This window comes from Dendropsophus ebraccatus, chromosome 4 (genome assembly GCF_027789765.1).
Source record: "Dendropsophus ebraccatus isolate aDenEbr1 chromosome 4, aDenEbr1.pat, whole genome shotgun sequence".
Taxonomy (NCBI): domain Eukaryota; kingdom Metazoa; phylum Chordata; class Amphibia; order Anura; family Hylidae; genus Dendropsophus; species Dendropsophus ebraccatus.
The window spans coordinates 50,940,087-50,957,827 of record NC_091457.1 but is presented as its reverse complement, the minus strand read 5'-3'; the positions used below and the strand labels follow the sequence as shown (position 1 = coordinate 50,957,827).

The window sequence follows — 17,741 nt, the reverse complement described above, 5'->3', positions numbered from 1 at the left end:
AAATGTCCTGTGTGCAGGAGGTGACACCATCTTCTCAGGCGTCTTATTCCTCAGGAAGGTGAGGTGTGCTTCTGTGAGAAATCCCCCATCTTATTCCTGAGGCAGAGTCACGTGACCCTGTTGTATTGTCAGGAGCTGTGGAGCTGTGATTGACAGATGTCACAGACCAGCAGCAGCACCAGTGCCTCCCAGTCTAGTCCAGTTGTGGAAGTGCTGTGTATCTACAATCCGCCACCGCAACAAAGTATCAACTCTGCAAAGATGAGAGAAGTGCCAGTGTATGAGAGTGTGAGTGTGTGTGCAGCTGAGCTGCTGAGAGTGCTAGTGCGGCTGGCAGGAGGTGACCCCAGTGGCTGCCTGTCTCCTGCTCCCTGACCCAGTGGCAGCCCCTACTCACTGCACTCTCTGCTCTCTCCTCAGATCGAGGCTGCTCTCATTTTCCTCCCTGAGTCTCTCATTTCCACTCTAGAGCAGCCGGGGGACCCTGAGGGTCGAAGGTTTCACCCTGTCTGCTCCTCCTGACAGCACCTCCCGACCCCCAGCCCCCATGGACGGGCTCCCAGCACAGCACTGAAGCCAGCCCAGGGACAGCAGCAGCAAGGTAAAGCCTCCTCATCCTCAGCCCACATTATAGCAAAGGGGGATGTAAATCAGATAGAAACAACACACAAAGCCTGTGGGTTAGAGGTGCCTTGTCATTGCCAGCAGCAGGGCAGACAGGGGGCTGTGCCCCCCACCCCCACATCACAGCCCAGGGCAGACAGGGGGCAGAGCAGGGGGCACTCACTGGGCTTCTACTAGCATGCATGATTTTTCTTTGCTAATTAATTGGAGAGCGACATGATCTGCCCTCTCCCTCCCCCTCTTCCTTCCTCCTCTTTCTCATTCCCCCCTTCTCTCTCTCTCTCTCTCTCTCTCTCTCTTCCTTTTCTGTCCCTCTTCTTCCAGGTGGAACAGAGGGATCAGCAGGCATTAGATGCATTTTGCAAGGTCTGGGGGGCATTGCAATGTCACATCAGGCCAAGGGAAGGGAGGAGGGGGGCACAGACTGAATAATATTCCCAGGGAGATGTCTATTGTGATGGAGGCTGGGCAGTCATATACAGACACATCCCCCCCCCACCTCCTTCTGCATACACAGGGCACATATACTGTACTCTATGCATGGACTATTATATGCTATAACAATTCTCTTGGTGATCTGAGGCCTTGGCGAGGGGAGGGATTTGTGTATTACAACAGAAAGAAAATAAGTAAGTCGCGCAAAGCAAGTCACTGAAAAAAATAACTATTTCATATAGAATTTGTTGCCTGTTCAAGTTTGATGGAAACAGAAGGAGGGGCGTGCAAGGGGTTAATACGTCTTTGTAGCGACCACTGTGTTATAAGGCAATGCAGGGTTGGAATACATGGCAGGGGCTTTGATCTTTTAAACCTTTGCCTGATTTATTTTTTTAACCCTATCCAGGCTGGCAGAGCTGATCGAAGTTCCAAAAATATTGTTATTTTTTTAGGCGTTATAGACAATTTTTTTCTGATTTAGGTGCGATGATTTGAAGAGTGTAGCTTGTTTTACTATCTACGTATTGTGTGTATTTTTTTTCCTAATTTCAGTTCGGTTTAGGTTCAAACAAAAGGAAAAGAATGTTTTAATTTTAAAATGTAAAATATGATATTTAAATGTATTGTTTATTATTGAACTGTTTTTGTTTATTAATTACAGATTCATTATAAATATTAGGAGAGGTCTGATTGTTGTATAGGTCAAGGCACATCTACTACATGCAGTTATTATAAAGAAGACCCCCCCCCCTTCTCTGTTCTTGAAGCCGTTTAATAATAGCTTGCCCCCTAATAATCACTGAACCTGTCATATCCCTGATGCAGTGAAATAATATTAATATCTTTCATCTCTCCCCCTTCCCCCCCCTCCTTTCGTCTGTCGTGTCCCCAGACTCTGTATTTCACTGTGCAGTTGTGAGCCAAGTGCATGCCCATGTCACAGCCTTTGGTCACTGATTGTAATCAATCAATCCCAGAATAAGGCAGAGGGGAGGGGGAGAGGGAGACAGGGAGTGTGTCAGCCAGAGAAAGAGGGAGAGAGGAGTGAGAGGAGACACTGAGGATCAGCCAGCAGGGAGATCTCTGGCTTTCTACTGGGGAGACCATCAGAGATCAGCCAGCATCCAGCCCAACATGGACTTTAATAGGTAGCGAGCAGCAGTCTCTGTGAGCCACACAGACTTTGCAAACTCCTAAACCTTTGCTGAGCAGGGGAGGTATAGATTCTAGTGGTGTGACATCAGTTTGCATGTTGCTATCTTTGCATGCTATTGACTAATAAAACTAGGACAAGCCACAAAGGGTTAAATGTATGTTATTATTTGTATAGGATGTGTTAATTTAATCCGCTAGGCTGTATGTATTTTATGTATTTTTGGGGGATGATGTTTTGACTAGTAATGTTTTGTTTTACTTGCATGCCATGTTTTCGCCTATGGCATTTGCTTGGTTTGGGTTTATGTAATTGTGTAACCGTATGAGGTCCGGGTGCTGCAGGGGGTGTGAGTTATTATGCACATACAATATTAAAGTGGCAAATACTGGGCACCTGCTTAGAAGACTGGCATCGACTGTGAGTGCAGATATGAGGGAAATTAATAGTGAGCGCAGTGTCCGGGCAGCTTTGGGTTGTGTAATGCCGGTTTACTTTGCAGATGTATTATATTGGTTCATTTCTTGGATGGTTGAATTGCAGCGTGGAAGGGTAAATTCCTGCCAATTATCTGCAGCTAGTGTTTCCCAGATCCACAATTAAAGTACGATGCATATGATGTGGCACGTTTCGCTTCTGCAGAAATTGCTTCATGGACTTTCCAAATGCTTAGAAATTAATAACAGTTTGATTAAAACCCACAGTTATTATAATGGGACGATTCCCCCCCCCCCTTCCCCATACTGTTTCATGGCATTATGCGTATCGGCAGCTGGGACAGCTGCTCTTCTAAAGTCCACTTTATACTGATGTGGATGGGAAGCCTTTGTTCTGTACTTTGCTATGATTTTAACTGGTGCATAATAAAATAAATTCATATATAATATTTATAATGTACAGATATTACTGTCTTCCTATACATAATGTACATTTTATATATATATATATATATATATATATATATAGTGTGTGTGTGTGTGTGTGATTGTGTGTGTGTTTACAGGAGCATTTTAGTTTGTCCATGATGTGTGTAGTATGTAATTATATTGTATTGTATTGAATTTGAGCCAATAATGTAGACAACGTTTCTTATACTTGGTATAATTTTGTTAGAGATATGGAAAGAAAATGGTATATAATTTTTTTTTTCCCCCTACAGATGTTATACATAGTAATCTACATGCCTGATATATTACTTAGAATAACTAAATATTAGTTACTATAAATATACAGTAGTAATGTAAATATACAGTTTCATCTATTTGAGGCTATTGATTTATATTACATTTGTATTTCTCTGTGTTAGGATCAGTATGATAGATAGATAGATAGATAGATAGCCCAGAATCAGCTCTGCTATATCTGTAGAACCCGTTTACACTTTCTATTGAGGTACATGAGTTTTCATTCTTTTATTATATTTTTCTTTTCCTCTCTGTATCTCTTTCTCTTACTTCTTTCTCTTCTCTCATTTTAATATAGGGAGAGAAACATCTGCATCTCACTGTTTCTTCTAGTTAAGTTTGCTCACTCACTATGTCCAAATACATATAGGCTTAGCACATGTACAGTGCTTTGTCTACAGCCAAGCAGCCAAGGCAACAGAGCTGAATTTGTCATTTTAGTTTTAGTAAGCAGTAGGTTTATCTGCAGTCCCATGGAAAAAAAAAAACTTTGCCAATTTGCCAGTAAGCATGCTAACCTAAGCTTTGCTCCATCTGTGACACACGGTAGATGAATGTGCAGGAGTTGAGGCCTTGTTATAAACTTTTGTGCTGTGTTGTTTGTTTTGTGCACTGTGATAGCAGGATGTTTGCATACAGTGTTTTGCGCTCTTCATAGTTATTGCCAGGTTTATCTCTTTCCGTGCTCCATTTGTTAACATCTGTCTGGTTCCTTTGGATTCTTATAGGGACGCTGCATTTGTGCATTTCACATAGGTATTTACCTCACAGGATGGAATAATTGTGTAATTTCGCACCACAGCAAGAATCTAGTTGTAAATGAGCATCGCTGTGAGCCAGGCTGCAGAAGAAAGCAGGTGTTGTCTCATCTAGAACAGCCATTGAGAGGAAAATTAGGTAAAGCAGCTGCTGATGGGACAGTTTGGAGGGGTTTGACTGCGTTTTTATGTTGCATCTGTAGGGGGACAGTTCATGGCGTGTACACTTTGGCCCAAGAAATCATTTTCTGGAAAGAGTGACAGCGGCTTTACCTTCATACTTATAAAAACTTAGCAAAACAAATGGAATCCTGCATGACTATTGGACATTACAGTATATATAGTGACTATGACTATGATCCAATTAAATGGAGGCAATTGGTTGTCAGGAAGTTATACTGGATGGTGCAGGTATGGCAGAACTGAGTTTAACTGGCCCATATAAAGTACGAGGTATTTGTAGGTTTGCATAGGACTGCAGGTGACAGTGCTGCATTGTTTCGCTCAGAGTTAATCTTACAATGCCAATATCTATCTATCTATCTATCTATCTATCTATCTATCTATCTATCTATCTATCCATCCATCCATCCATCTATCTCCTATCTATCTCCTATCTATCCAATCTTATCTTTATTTTAATTTATATTTAGTTAAGTTTTTTTGGAACAGTTCACAATTCTAGTACATATTTGATATTTGTGTTTTTTATTTATTTATATAATAATTATTAATTTATATTTTCTGCATTTATGAAGATCTGACATAGAGAAGAAGAAGAAATCATCCTGATGTGTGTCCATTTTTAGAGTTGATTCCTAACTATAAGGGACTAAGACTACTACTCAATTACTGTATATATATAGAGAGAGAGAGAGAGAGAGAGAGAGAGAGAGATAGATATATATTTACAATTATTGGATTTACCATTACCTTGTGTGTTTCTGGATAGATATATATATATATATATATATATATATATATATATATAATTGCATTTTGGTTCTCTACAAAAGAGGCATCCTCATAAAAATTTGTCGCTATGCTTAATATAGGGTTGACTGAAAAACCATCATGAAACCTGGTCGGGATAAGGGGAAGAAAACCTGATAACACGGACTGCAGTCACTGCACATGCATGCAAACTCCATACTGTACATGTGTACCTTCTATCAGCAATAGCAAAGACATTGTAGGCAAAGAAATAATGATACGCAGAACTAATTTAGGCCACAGTATTTGGGATTTATGTGGTATGGATCACAAATACAGCAACAATACTATACCCTCTTATGCCACAGATTTCACACCAAGGCACCCAGATGATCTATTAAAGGTTCTCTTAGAATCTGGGATTAAAATCACTGGCTTGTTCCAGTGTAGCTATATAGAATATGGAGGATGGCACATTGGCAGCATACATTGGCACACATAGTGCCTACGGGTCTGTGCACATGGCAGTATCCTTTGCATGAGGCCTTATTCTGCAGTCCCAAGTTTTTCCAATATGGTATAATGGAATTCCTTTAATCCAGCAGTAGCAGGACCTGTACAGTGCCAGATTGTCAAAATATTCTGGATTAACCATTCACGTAAATAATTTCATCTGTTTAAAAATATTTCATCTATCTGTCTGTCTGTCTGTCTATCTATCTATCTATCTATCTATCTATCTATCTATCTTTGACATATTCTACCTCCCTGTACAGAAATTATTACAAGTCCCTGTCCGGGGTTCCCAGCCTGTGGCTAGGATCACACCATGTAAATATGAGGGTTGTCTCTCATAACAATGGCCGTCATTGTGCAAATAACGTCCATAATTTGTGAACCTAGCCTATGACAGTGATTCCCCCAACCTGTTGCTCTCCAGCTGATGCTTTCCTGCATTTCCTGAGGCTGGGAGTTGTAGTTTTGCAACAGCTTGAGAGGCACAGGCTAGAGATCACGGATCTAAATACTAGTCATAAAATGATGTCTCTATATCTGCATCTATAGATAGCGGTGTAGATGGTAACATATCTCTGCTCATATATCTATCTATCTATCTATATATTATACTTGAAATCAATGACCTGCTGACATGACAGACACAGAGGGGTTAAAGGGTCTACATCAACATCGACCATCACAAGAAATTAGTCAAAATCCGCTGTGCAGACAGGCATGTGATTGAAGATGTGCTTGTCGCTCTCCTTTCTGCCTTCTGCTGTATCATATAGGCTTTGATGAGATACTTTGAAAAAAAGTCTACCTTTTGTTTTATTCATCCTTAGATATTTGTAGTTGTTTTTCTTAATTCAGAAGTTGAATATCAAATTTACTAAATTTATATTTGAGATTTGTTTGATTCCCAGGCCTCATTTTTTGGAGGTCCTTTGGAAAATGAAGGCAGTAATCTGATTGGTTGGTGCTGGCAGCTGCTCTAGAAATTTTATTATAAATCTGCCCTCAATTTGGTAAATTTTATTAATTGCCCTTATAAATCAAACTGTTCAGCTGTCATGCAAATGTTGGCAAAAATACATAGTCAGAGGCTCAAAGCTGGCATTACCTGCAGTATGGTTGTCTGTCATCTCACTAAACCTAAAAATATTAGCAGGATTTCCTGTACTGCAGTGCACAGAGGAGTACAGCTCCTGAGCATAGAACTACATGGCCTCCGTGCACTGACGTACAGGCTCTTTTGGGGGCTGTATTTACAGAGGTGTTCTCCCCTAAAAGCAATGTAGTAAAGCTCCTATGTACTTATGTAGCAGTCGTATTACATCTGTAAACAATAGAGAGCCATAAAACATCCATGTCCTGATAGTTGTAAAAAAAATGTAATCTATATTACGTCAATGTTCCATAACCTGTTGATTAGAGAAACTTTCATGTTTTTAATATTTTTTATTTAATATTTGTTATTAGAATAAGGACAAATACATTGAAATTCTCGATCTAGAGCCATACAAATAATTGATACAGATGTAGCAGAGCCATGCAGGTCACTTATATCAATGACTCAGTAGCCTTCACCACCATCCAAAGTAAATCAGTCCTATGTGAAACTTGTGATAGCACACTGTGAGTTGTGGAAATGACAAACTCAGCTCTGCTGTGTGTGCATGATATAGCAATTTATATGATAGTGATTAGGGATAGAGAATCTGCCTATGCTTGGGGAATCTGGTGCTATGTCCTCATTTAACCCCTGCTGTATACAGTAGTAGTTCATCTCTGTTGTTAGGCTGCATCTTTGGCTCTTTCACTGTGCATCTCCTACTACTAACATTTACACTAGCAAAAGCCTTGCTTTCTTTCATCTGGCCTGGTTAATGTGTCCCCTGCCCCAACATTGTGTAGCATATGGACTGCCATATCGCCTAGGTTGTAAAATAATAAAGTAACTGACCAGTGTTTTACCATCTGTCCTATAATGGACAGTTGTTGAAGATTAACCAGTAGACCGTGTGACTGTCAGACTCCATCCTGATAAATGGTCTATTTGACTGTCTGTACCATCAGTTTAATATTAAAGGGGGTTTTCTGTTTTATCTTTTATGCATGAAAAGTTCTACAATGTTCCGATATACTTTGGGCTTCGCCCTTGCCCTTTCCAGTCAGTGAATGACTGATCATATTAAGAAGCTGCAGACGGTTACATATATAACATACACAGTCATAAGGTGTGGATACAATTGGAACCAGTCTAGGCAATACTCTGTCAGCTAAATATAGCACCTGCCAAAGTATTACTGACGGTTTTCTACAGTGTATCAGTCTGGATTGTTGAGCTGATACAGCGCTGCCTACACAGGATACAAATGTATCATCTATATATATGATACTCCAGAACTGTATAGACTGTTTGCCATGTGGTGGGCACCATTATCTGTATGGAACTTTGCACAACTAGGGAAATATTATCAAATCAGACAGAACAAAAACATTCCATATTCTATTAGATGCCATACTATGGAGAAGTATAAAGATAATAGCGTATGAAACTATAGAATGGCCCTATGGTGCTATACCTACAGCTCTGGCGTAATGTGGCCAGGACTTGAGCCTTGATATTGTAACGTGAATAAGTAGATTCACCATGGATATAGTTGGCGCCTATCTTTTTGAAAAAAAAAAGAAAAAGGCACTTTAGCTATGTATCTGCTGTGACGACTACTTTAATGGTCATTGCTGGTCATGGCAGGTCGTTATTGTAAAACCTGTTGAATAATATATGCACTATTATATAGAAATTAATTTGCAGGTCTTGAACAGAATGCAAAGGAGAGGTTGAAGGAGATGAACAGCCACTTCCAACATATATATTGCATGGGAACTACATAAAAATATAATCCTGTACAAAAGGAAAAAGCTACCACAATGGTGGTACATTATAGATTAAATACAAAGTTGTAGCAAGGCTTTTGTCATGACAACATACTTGTCACATCTAATATAAATAACTTTTTTCTATTCAGGAAAACAAATGAAAATCTGACGTTGCATCTGGTAACTTTCTTTTTCGTTCTGAATACGGCATCAATGTCACAGTACCTGATCCTGTTCCTAGGACAGCAATGGGACACAGACAGACACTCCCCCCCACACTTGATCCTCTTTTCTATCTCTGCATCAATTGCAGTTGAGATAGGGTTGGCTTGTTAAGGCCCTATTACATGAAGTGATTATCAGTTGTATTTGGCAGATTATCGCCCATTATGGCCGATAATTGCTTTGTGTAATAAAAGGCAATGATCAGCCGACATCATATCTAGATAGCGGCGATATGCTGCCATTGCTCCGTGTAATAGGGGCAGTAGCAGACCGCCGCTATCTTCTATGGGTTGCCGGACAATTTATCGATCACCTGGGCAGCTCCCTGCCCCCTCTCCAAATTTACCTGGTCGCTGTAGGTGCGCGTAATAGTGCCGGCAGCAAGTGGGGAACGAGGAGTAAGGGATTGCTGACTTGACAGCCCTCCTCATACATGTCAGTGACACAGAGAGCTGGGGTGGTGGAAAGTGGTCTGTCTGTGTCAGAAAATAGAGGTGCCGAGACCGAGTGGTCCAGAATCAGCACAAACCTGTAAGAGTAATAAGATCCATCATATTTTTGATATTTGTTGATTTTGTACATTGCATTTGCAAACACAATTTAGCCATTTGTAATTCTGAGCATCTAGCCGTGGCCTAGGGTACTTTAACATGGGCCAAGGATCAGCCAAGGAACAGGAAACTGCCCCTCCCCCCCCCCCCCCCGGTGGGTGATTGCATCTTTTGAGCAGCTCTAATGATCATTGTTTATTGGCTGCATATATATCTGTGTAAACAAGGAACTTGCAGCCGATAGCAGTGAATTTAAATGGCCATACAGACGATACAGGATTGGAAGCTTGATTAAAGGACAAGTGCTGTGAAAAACTTTTTCCCAGTAATTGGAGCACATTACAAAGTTATATAGCTCTGTAATGTGCTTCAATCACCTATCTGCCTTCCTTCCCTGTGTAGAGGCACTGCTAGTGCTGATCGGGGCCCATTTGCATCCATGGACGGCCAAAGATCATGCCATGTAAAAGGACCCTTAGGAAGCTATGTTCCCTTTAAATAAACCAGTAATTTCCTGTACAGAGCCTTAGTAGAGGCCGTCTGCATTTTTGCTGCCTTGCTGCTGTTATTTCATTGAAATATTTGACAAGAGATTACGAGGAGACTTTGGTATTTAAATGTTTGATCTTTTGTAATCCTTACATTTAAAACAGTACCTTTTAATCTTTATAAACAGCAACAACAAATATGGATTTGATCTAAGAGCATTCCAAGTTGTATCCACTCCAGGAAATCCTATTTGCCTCAATAAAAAGATTACTCAATAATTCTACATGAACCCTTTATTGTTACAAAATAAGACCGCATTCTGGTCATTAAAGTGACTGTACCACCAGACCCAGGCTGAAGCACTGGAGGCGGGCCGACCCACCCTTAGTGGGAGGAAACCCTAGCCCCTCTATGATAGGGTTCCATTGATTCTAATGGAGTCACGTCATGGAGGGGCTGGGGTTTATTCCCACTGGGGGTGGGTCGGCCCACCTCCAGTGCTTCAGCCTGGGCCTGGTGATACAGTCACTTTAATTCATACAAACAGCAGTGAAATTCCACCTTGGGGGCTACCTTCAATGGGTTGTCTCATTGATACAACCCATGATCATGTTTATAAGAGTATATGAATGTTATAGCAAAAAACAATAAGGGGCCCCATGAATGCTGGGCCAGGTGAGTATGAGTATGCTCATCTGGATGGTGAAGGAGGGGGGGCTGCTGGTGTGTGCAGCTGTAAGCTGCTGTCCACGGGTGGGGGTTGGGGTTTGGTGTCTAGTTAGCTAGTACCATGGAGACAAACTGCACTTCGCCAGGGAGGGACCCTCTGCCACACGACCCCATACCAGTTGCATGGTCTGCCTCCATGGTAGCCACACCGCTAAAGGAAGGGGTGTATGAGCTTTAAAAGGGACCTCTCCTGACCTGTTTGAGAAAATATGTTTGATACCTATGAAATATACTTAGGAACAGCTTTTCTCTGTGCTGTGCTGAACTGTACAATTAAATGTCAACTGGACATCAGTAGTAGAGGCAGATAGTGTAAGGCATGGGTCTCCAAGCTGCGGCCCTCCAGCTGTTGTGAAACTACAACTCCCATCATGCCTGGACAGCTAATGCTTAGGATTTGGCTGTCCAGGCATGATGGGAAAGGTAGTTTTGTATCAGCTGGAGGGCCGCAGTTTGGAGACCCATAGTGTAGGGTCACACCACAAATAGTAACACTCATTTGGCTATTTAGTCAGAGTTTCTAGTAAGAATTAGAGGAGTGGTGCAACACAGAATTGTCTTTTAATGGGGAACAAATGTGTCTACTATACCAGACATGTGAGGGAGGACTATAGCCTATAGGTCCTCTTAAAAGAATGATGATTACCCCATTAAGCACAACTGCAGAAACACATGGAAGTCATTAAAAAATCTTTTGGGGCACAAAGTGGAGTCCAGGTTTCTGTGCCTACTTGGCACTAAAATTGGATGCATGTGACAATTAATACACCTGGTGAGAGTAGATAGACCTTTTTGTGCCATCTTTAGACCCTATTTTTTTTTTTAAAGCAGCTAAACATACGTCAACAGTACATTTAAAATTTCACAGCTGCCTATGTGTTGCAACTTTTTGATTAATCTATACATGAGTGCTGATCACATCCAGGCGCTAGGACTACTCTGTCATGTATGAGGTATGTAATTTGTTTTATTTTATGATTTTCCTTTTTTTTGTGTATACTAGACTGAATTTATCCAGGGCAACTCCATGTAAGAATAAGCATAAGTCATTCTGTAGCTTTAATGTCCATAATTAAAAGCAGAGTAACCCTATCCAGAGTTCCACTATTATTCTTAGACTGGGCGGCCTACATGGTAACATTTGGTTACACAAAAATCATGGAATGACAATAAATGTGCATCGTATCTTAATAGGATATTAGACTGTGGGTTAGCTCTGCAACCACTGGCAGAAATACCACCATGTTTATCTTTCTGGTATAATAGCAAGGTCTCTTGAAGCCTTGTTTCCAATGAAAAAACAATGACATTGCTTTGCAGTGTTCCCAACCATAGGTCATAAATGGGCGGCCACCGCTTCATTCATTCTCAATTGGTCCACCAAACATTTCAGCTCAACTCTCAACTTGTTATAGTGGAGACTTAAAAGCTTTCACATGCAGATGCAGCTGACACCGAAAGTTCGTGTTGCTGTAGAAACATTCCTTGCATCTAAGAATTCCACGCACTAGCCGTATTAAGTCAGAATAGACCTCATATTTTCCATCCCTTAATTCTGTCAGTATAATAATGTCACTAGCTGTGGCCAATATTTGCTTATTTAAGTGTCTCAATCTATCATTGTACCTGGCTACCTGTTGTATCTTGGTGCTGCATGTTTTTCCCTGTGTTTCTCAATTGAAAATCTAAAGAAAAACAGATTTGATTAAAAAGAATAGACCTCATGCAGGGAACTCACTGGCGGTTGTATTTGCACACAGAAATTTCAAAGGCTACACTATAATAGTTACACCTTAATGAGCCAGGAAAACCTCAATTTTCAATAGTAGTACATTGCAGTTAGTTACCTATGGCAAAAGTAGTAGTCTAACAAAGCTAAATACTGTAAGTGAAATGCATTGTGCATTATGTAAAACATAAGATAATATACCAGCATTTCTGAAACTGAACTGTATGAGAGAAAGAGACTTAGGACCCTATTACACTAAGTGATTATCGGTCGTATTTGGCCGATTACCAGCCATTCTGGGCAATAATCGTTCGGTTTAATAGGTCATGTTCAAAGGCAATGATAAGCCAACATGCACAATGTCGGCTGATCGTTGTCTTTCATGACGTTCAGCCAAAACGATTACCATAGCAACGGTCTGCTGCCCGTCTCCCCTGTCTGCTCTCTTCAATGGGCCACCGAGATGATCTAAGGAATGTCCTGGCAGCCTCTACTCGCTTCCTCCTCTAGATTGTGCTGTATAATTTTGCCCTTACTAATCCCCCATATGGCTGCATTGTTTTAATAACCTGTTGCCCTTTGTTACACCCCAGTAAGGTGGGCCACGCATGCTCAGTTCAACCTCCTGGTCAGTCCAGGAAAAAACTGCTTGGTTTGGCTTCACTGTACATGCAAGCAAGGGGGACTGTGCTCTACAACAGCGCTTCTCAAACTTTTTCTACAGGAGCCTCACCTAGACCAAATCAGTGCCTGGGCCTCAGACTGACCGAGGAAAAGCCTAGGCCACTTTTGTGAAAACTGTTTCCCCTTCTGGGCCTCACCAAAAATTAGGGGGTGCCTCACTGGTGAGGCCCGCCTCACAGTTTGAGAAGCACTGCTCTAAACGGATGGTTACTTTACTGACAAACACATTTGTACTCTTTTACATAAATATGTGGTACACATTAGACTTTGCTTCGGGAAGTCCTTTAAGGATTGCCCTCTATACATTTAAGGTTGGCAGGTCTAGTCCTCAATATCGTTGCAATATATATTTGTGGAAAAGCTATAAGCCAGCCATTGCTGGGCAGTCAACAGGGGAAAAGCATAGTGTGAAAAAGAAATATGTGAATTACCTCCTCCAATTGTCTTTTCTTTATTTTAAAAATAAGTTGAAATATATACCCCTCCAAAAAAAAAGACTGTTCCCATAAATCATTGAATTGCACTAGTTCTGACCTGGTTACGCTATAGTAGACATGGAATATATAAAAAGTAATGGTATTCAGTGATGATCACAAAAAAACACAGCACAAATAACACCAACACATGAAAAAAGTATGGTTTTAGGCCTGGGGGCCTAAAATACCCTGGTCCTGAAGGAGCTAAAAAATATTGAGAAATAACATAAATGGCAATTGTGATATATAATGGTTTCTGCTATGTATGTGTGTTGACTCCACACCATAGGTCATCACTAGAGCCTGTATTTGCAGACATTTTAGTAGTGCACTTGAGCACAAAACATAGTGAAATTTGTGATATTTGTGATGCTATATAATATTAAATCTGCAGTTCTGCTATTTATTCTTTTTATCTGCTCTGGTCCTCTTCTCATCCATTGCAAATAGATTCCCCTGCTTCCTTATAGCTCAAGCTATTCTGAAAATCAATATCTCATGCATACAAACTCTGGCCGAAGTCGCCCACCATGGTTGTAGCATGTAGAGATACTGGCACTCATGTAGAAGAAACATGTGGAGAGATACATGATGTTTCTCATAAATCGATTTATTGTATACTCCAAAATCCAGAATTTTCCGTTAATTGGAGAGAATGATGTTATAAGGAAAAATCAATTGAGATATGAAATCTCTTCCACCTCTGATTGAGATATTTCAGACCATGGGGATGGAGTCTTAGAGCTTGTAGCATGGAAGAAATATTCAGAATAAAACAAGGATTTGCAAAATATTTCCTCGCCTCATCCATGTTATTTGGCTGTTAATAGATACCCAGGTGACTAGTGATGCATTCCTGTGCGTTCTGTCTCTAGACAAGTGCTGGTCTGCCACTAGTCAGAACATACACTACTCATATATTTTATATAGCTGACTCTGAAATGTACATGTGTAGCAGGAAAAGGTGTTTAGAAAAGACGTATCTCTGTGGGAAGAATATGATCGATCCCCATATTCATTCATTAAAAAGTTGAACTGCGCATTTGGCACGCTTTCCACTAATGTATACTGTATGTGCACTTAAAGGAGAAGTCCGACCATTTGAAAAATTTTCCATCCAGCAGGGGCAGGGGGGGAACACTCACCTCTCCCTGTTCCTCTCCAGCACAGGACTGCCACTTAGGGACCCCTGCTTGGCTCTGGGATCTCCTGCTTTGCCGACGTTACAACCTGGTTGATTGACTGCCCACTCAGCCAGTCAGTGACTGAGGCAGGATACTACTGCCGTCACTGACTGGCTGAGCACGCAATACATTGGCCAGGATGGACATTTTCCCCCGAGTCTTGACATCATCATAACTCAATGGGCAGTAATTTTCCATCACGCACATCCCCTATATCCACCAACATCATCTGGCGGTAGAGCATTTGGGGGGCCCCATGCACTTTTTACTGACGTCCTAACCCGCTAAGGGAGGGGTGTATGTCCGACAAAAGTATAAAGTGTATGGAGACCTTTAGAAGTGTCCAGATTGTATGTTAAGTCATTGTCTTCTACCCTGCTAGTCTGCCCACAGCCTTGAGACTGGTCTTCAGCATTAGTCTTTCATGTCACCTCCCCCACAGGCCTCTTCATAACAACGCATATGTTTTGATGTGGGATCTGCTTAACCTAATTGATTTCAGAGTAAAATATATATCTTGCATTAAATAAAGCATATTTTTAAACATGTATTTAAAAGGAATTTGTCGGTTGTCTCATGTGGATGAACCCCATTAGGTTTTTTAAAACGATTGCAAAACAGAAAAATCTGTTGCCTGATCCTGGCTTAGGGCCCTTTTTCACGGGGTGATTATCGTTCAGATTATCGTTAAATCGTTCGAATCTAAACGATAATCGTTCGGTTGAATAGCAGTTAACAACTAACGACCGAACGAGAAATAGTTAATCGTTTAATAAGATCTGGACTTATTTTAATTGTTGGTCATTCGCAAATCGTTCGCATTGCATAAGACGTCGTTCAGTCGTTCGCAGTAGTGACGAACGCAAAAGCGACGACAAGACGACCTCAAGAACGATCATAAGCAACTATTATCTTTCCATGTAAATGGGTGAACGATTATGCGAATGGTAATCGTCCCGTGCAATAGGGCCCTGGGAGGGGGGATTGCCCCCATAGATGGTGTTTTTTTTCCCTTTAAGAAGCTACCTTGATGGTCACAGGTCCAGCTTTTAAGACCCTTGATGATAACCTAGAGAAGTTATAACCAGCCATACATTTCAGCAAAAGATGAAGGGAAAATTAGCATTATATGGTGGCATTACAAATCAATATCTATCCGTGTAAAAAGAGCTACTGATATTTGGTGGCTTACTGCTATATATAGTTACCCAAATTTACAGTAAAGTAAAACTTTAGAATATATCTGTTTCAATGAATTTGTTCCTTAGTGTTTAAATGTACACGTCTATATTATTACTTCTTCGCTTTTATATAGATGTTTTTCCGTGTTGCCACTTGGCCCATCAGAAATGGGTAATGTAGTATAATTGACTTCATAAATGCCATCATTCTGATTATTACCCAGTTTACAGACAGGCCGTGTGCACATGAATAAAAACATTTGACCTTTTGTGTGACTGGTAATAAGAGAGATGGCAGTCGGACTCCTCTCTTATGTCTTAATATCTGTAATTGGAGCTGCCTGTGTTTAGGTTGAAGAGGAATACAAAATTGTGTCACGCTTATAAATATCTTTACATACATTTTTTTTTATTTCTATTTTTTTCACGCTGCTTAAAGCGAGCTTGTCCCGAGGGAAGATTCTTTCAACTTATGACATCTTTATAAAACTGCTACAGACTGCTGTTTTGTCACTATCTTACCACTTTATCTAAAGTGACGCTTCATCTTTGTGCACTCTTTAACTTCTGGAAAACACTGTTATTATGGGCTTTCGGGAGAGAGCATTTTTGTTAGTCTTACACAGGAGCTGTAGTTGTATGAGGGCTTGTTCTTTGTTGGACAAGTTGCATTTATATTGATAATATTTGTAGTACATACGTACATATATAAATACATTTATTTATTTTTTAGAAAATAAAATTCCCATTTATTTTTTAACTTACATTGTTCATTGTGTGGTATAAATGACTCCATTTTGCAAGTCACTACATTTATGTTGGTACCAAATATACATTTATTAAATATACTTCTGCACAGTAATAACCCTTAAACACTTATTTTGTCGCCATATTTTGATAACCGTAACATTTTCTGTGGGTAAGAACTTGTGAGATAGTGAGTAACCAATGGGCAAAGCTTAGAAATCTTTATGTCCTGTTGCAGGCAGGGCAAATGGGGGAGGTTCCTGCTGAAGCTACTTCTCTTAGAGCCAGTCACAGGGCTGTGAGGAGAAACAGAAGGGCAAATAACATCCATAAGAAGAAGATTTCTGTATATATTTCTTAGCTTTGATTGTAAAAAATAGCATGCAAAAACTGGTAAAACAGAGGCAGAAGCTGTGCTGTGGCTTTATTTCCCATTCAGCTTTCCTTGGAGAGCCTAGGGTTTTGGGTTCAGTTTTAAGGTCTGTACTGTAAGTTATCAGAAGCTAATGTGAAAAAGTTACATGTAGCTATAAACAAGGCCACCACGTTGCTTTTCCACGTGTAGGGATGGCAGCCATGTTTTTCGCTTAGATTTTTGTACTATCAAAAGTCCATGTGTATAGAATCTCCACTCATGTAACCTGTTGAAAATATCATTTGACCTGATTAGGTTCTCTCCCTAAAGAAGGTTCTTTATCTCGGGTAAATGGTTAGGTTGACTTTCAGATAAAGAGTGTTATCAATGTATGGAACTCTAATGTAAGACTAATGATAATTTTCCTGTCTGGTTCAGATCTCCGCAGTGTTGATGAACCTATCACCGGGGCTCGCAGTTGGTGGACAAATGACGCTCGCTTCCTACTGTTGTTCCTGTACGTTGTGATTTGCTCATGTCTATAAGAAGGAAGGATGGCTCATGGTATTCCCTCACAAGGCAAAGTGACAGTAACGGTGGACGAATATAGTTCCAATCCCACCCAGGCGTTCACGCACTATAACATCAACCAAAGCAGATTCCAGCCTCCTCATGTCCACATGTAAGTAGACTCATTTGTGTCATGAGGAAAGTGTGTATATGTGCATAGCTACCTTGATGGATGAACTATTTGATAAGACAAGCTCAAATTGCATGATTAAATTATAGGAAGAAGGGATATCACTTTTGAACAAATTTTAACACCAGCTCATATGATTTGATAGTAACATAAAAAATATAGTTATCATTGAGATTGCAAACTTCAAAAGTGATATCTCTTGTTTTCTGGAGTACAC

At 40.5% G+C, this 17,741-nt stretch overlaps 1 protein-coding gene across 4 annotated transcripts in view; it reads left to right on the top strand.

The window, feature by feature from the left end:
• The first annotated feature begins 353 nt into the window (after positions 1-353).
• The window catches only part of MPPED2 (metallophosphoesterase domain containing 2), a 136,893-nt gene continuing 119,505 nt past the window's right edge, over positions 354-17,741 (top strand). Inside the window, exons 1-2 of one of the 4 annotated variants that reach the window (XM_069968372.1) lie at positions 354-601; positions 17,263-17,506. In XM_069968372.1, coding sequence (XP_069824473.1) covers positions 17,379-17,506 — 128 coding nt within the window. In that variant the 5' untranslated portion in view covers positions 354-601; positions 17,263-17,378. Of the gene's footprint in view, positions 602-2,097; positions 2,280-12,636; positions 12,711-17,262; positions 17,507-17,741 lie in introns of those variants that run through there. The other 3 variants (XM_069968371.1, XM_069968373.1, XM_069968374.1) reach the window with 3 other exon arrangements.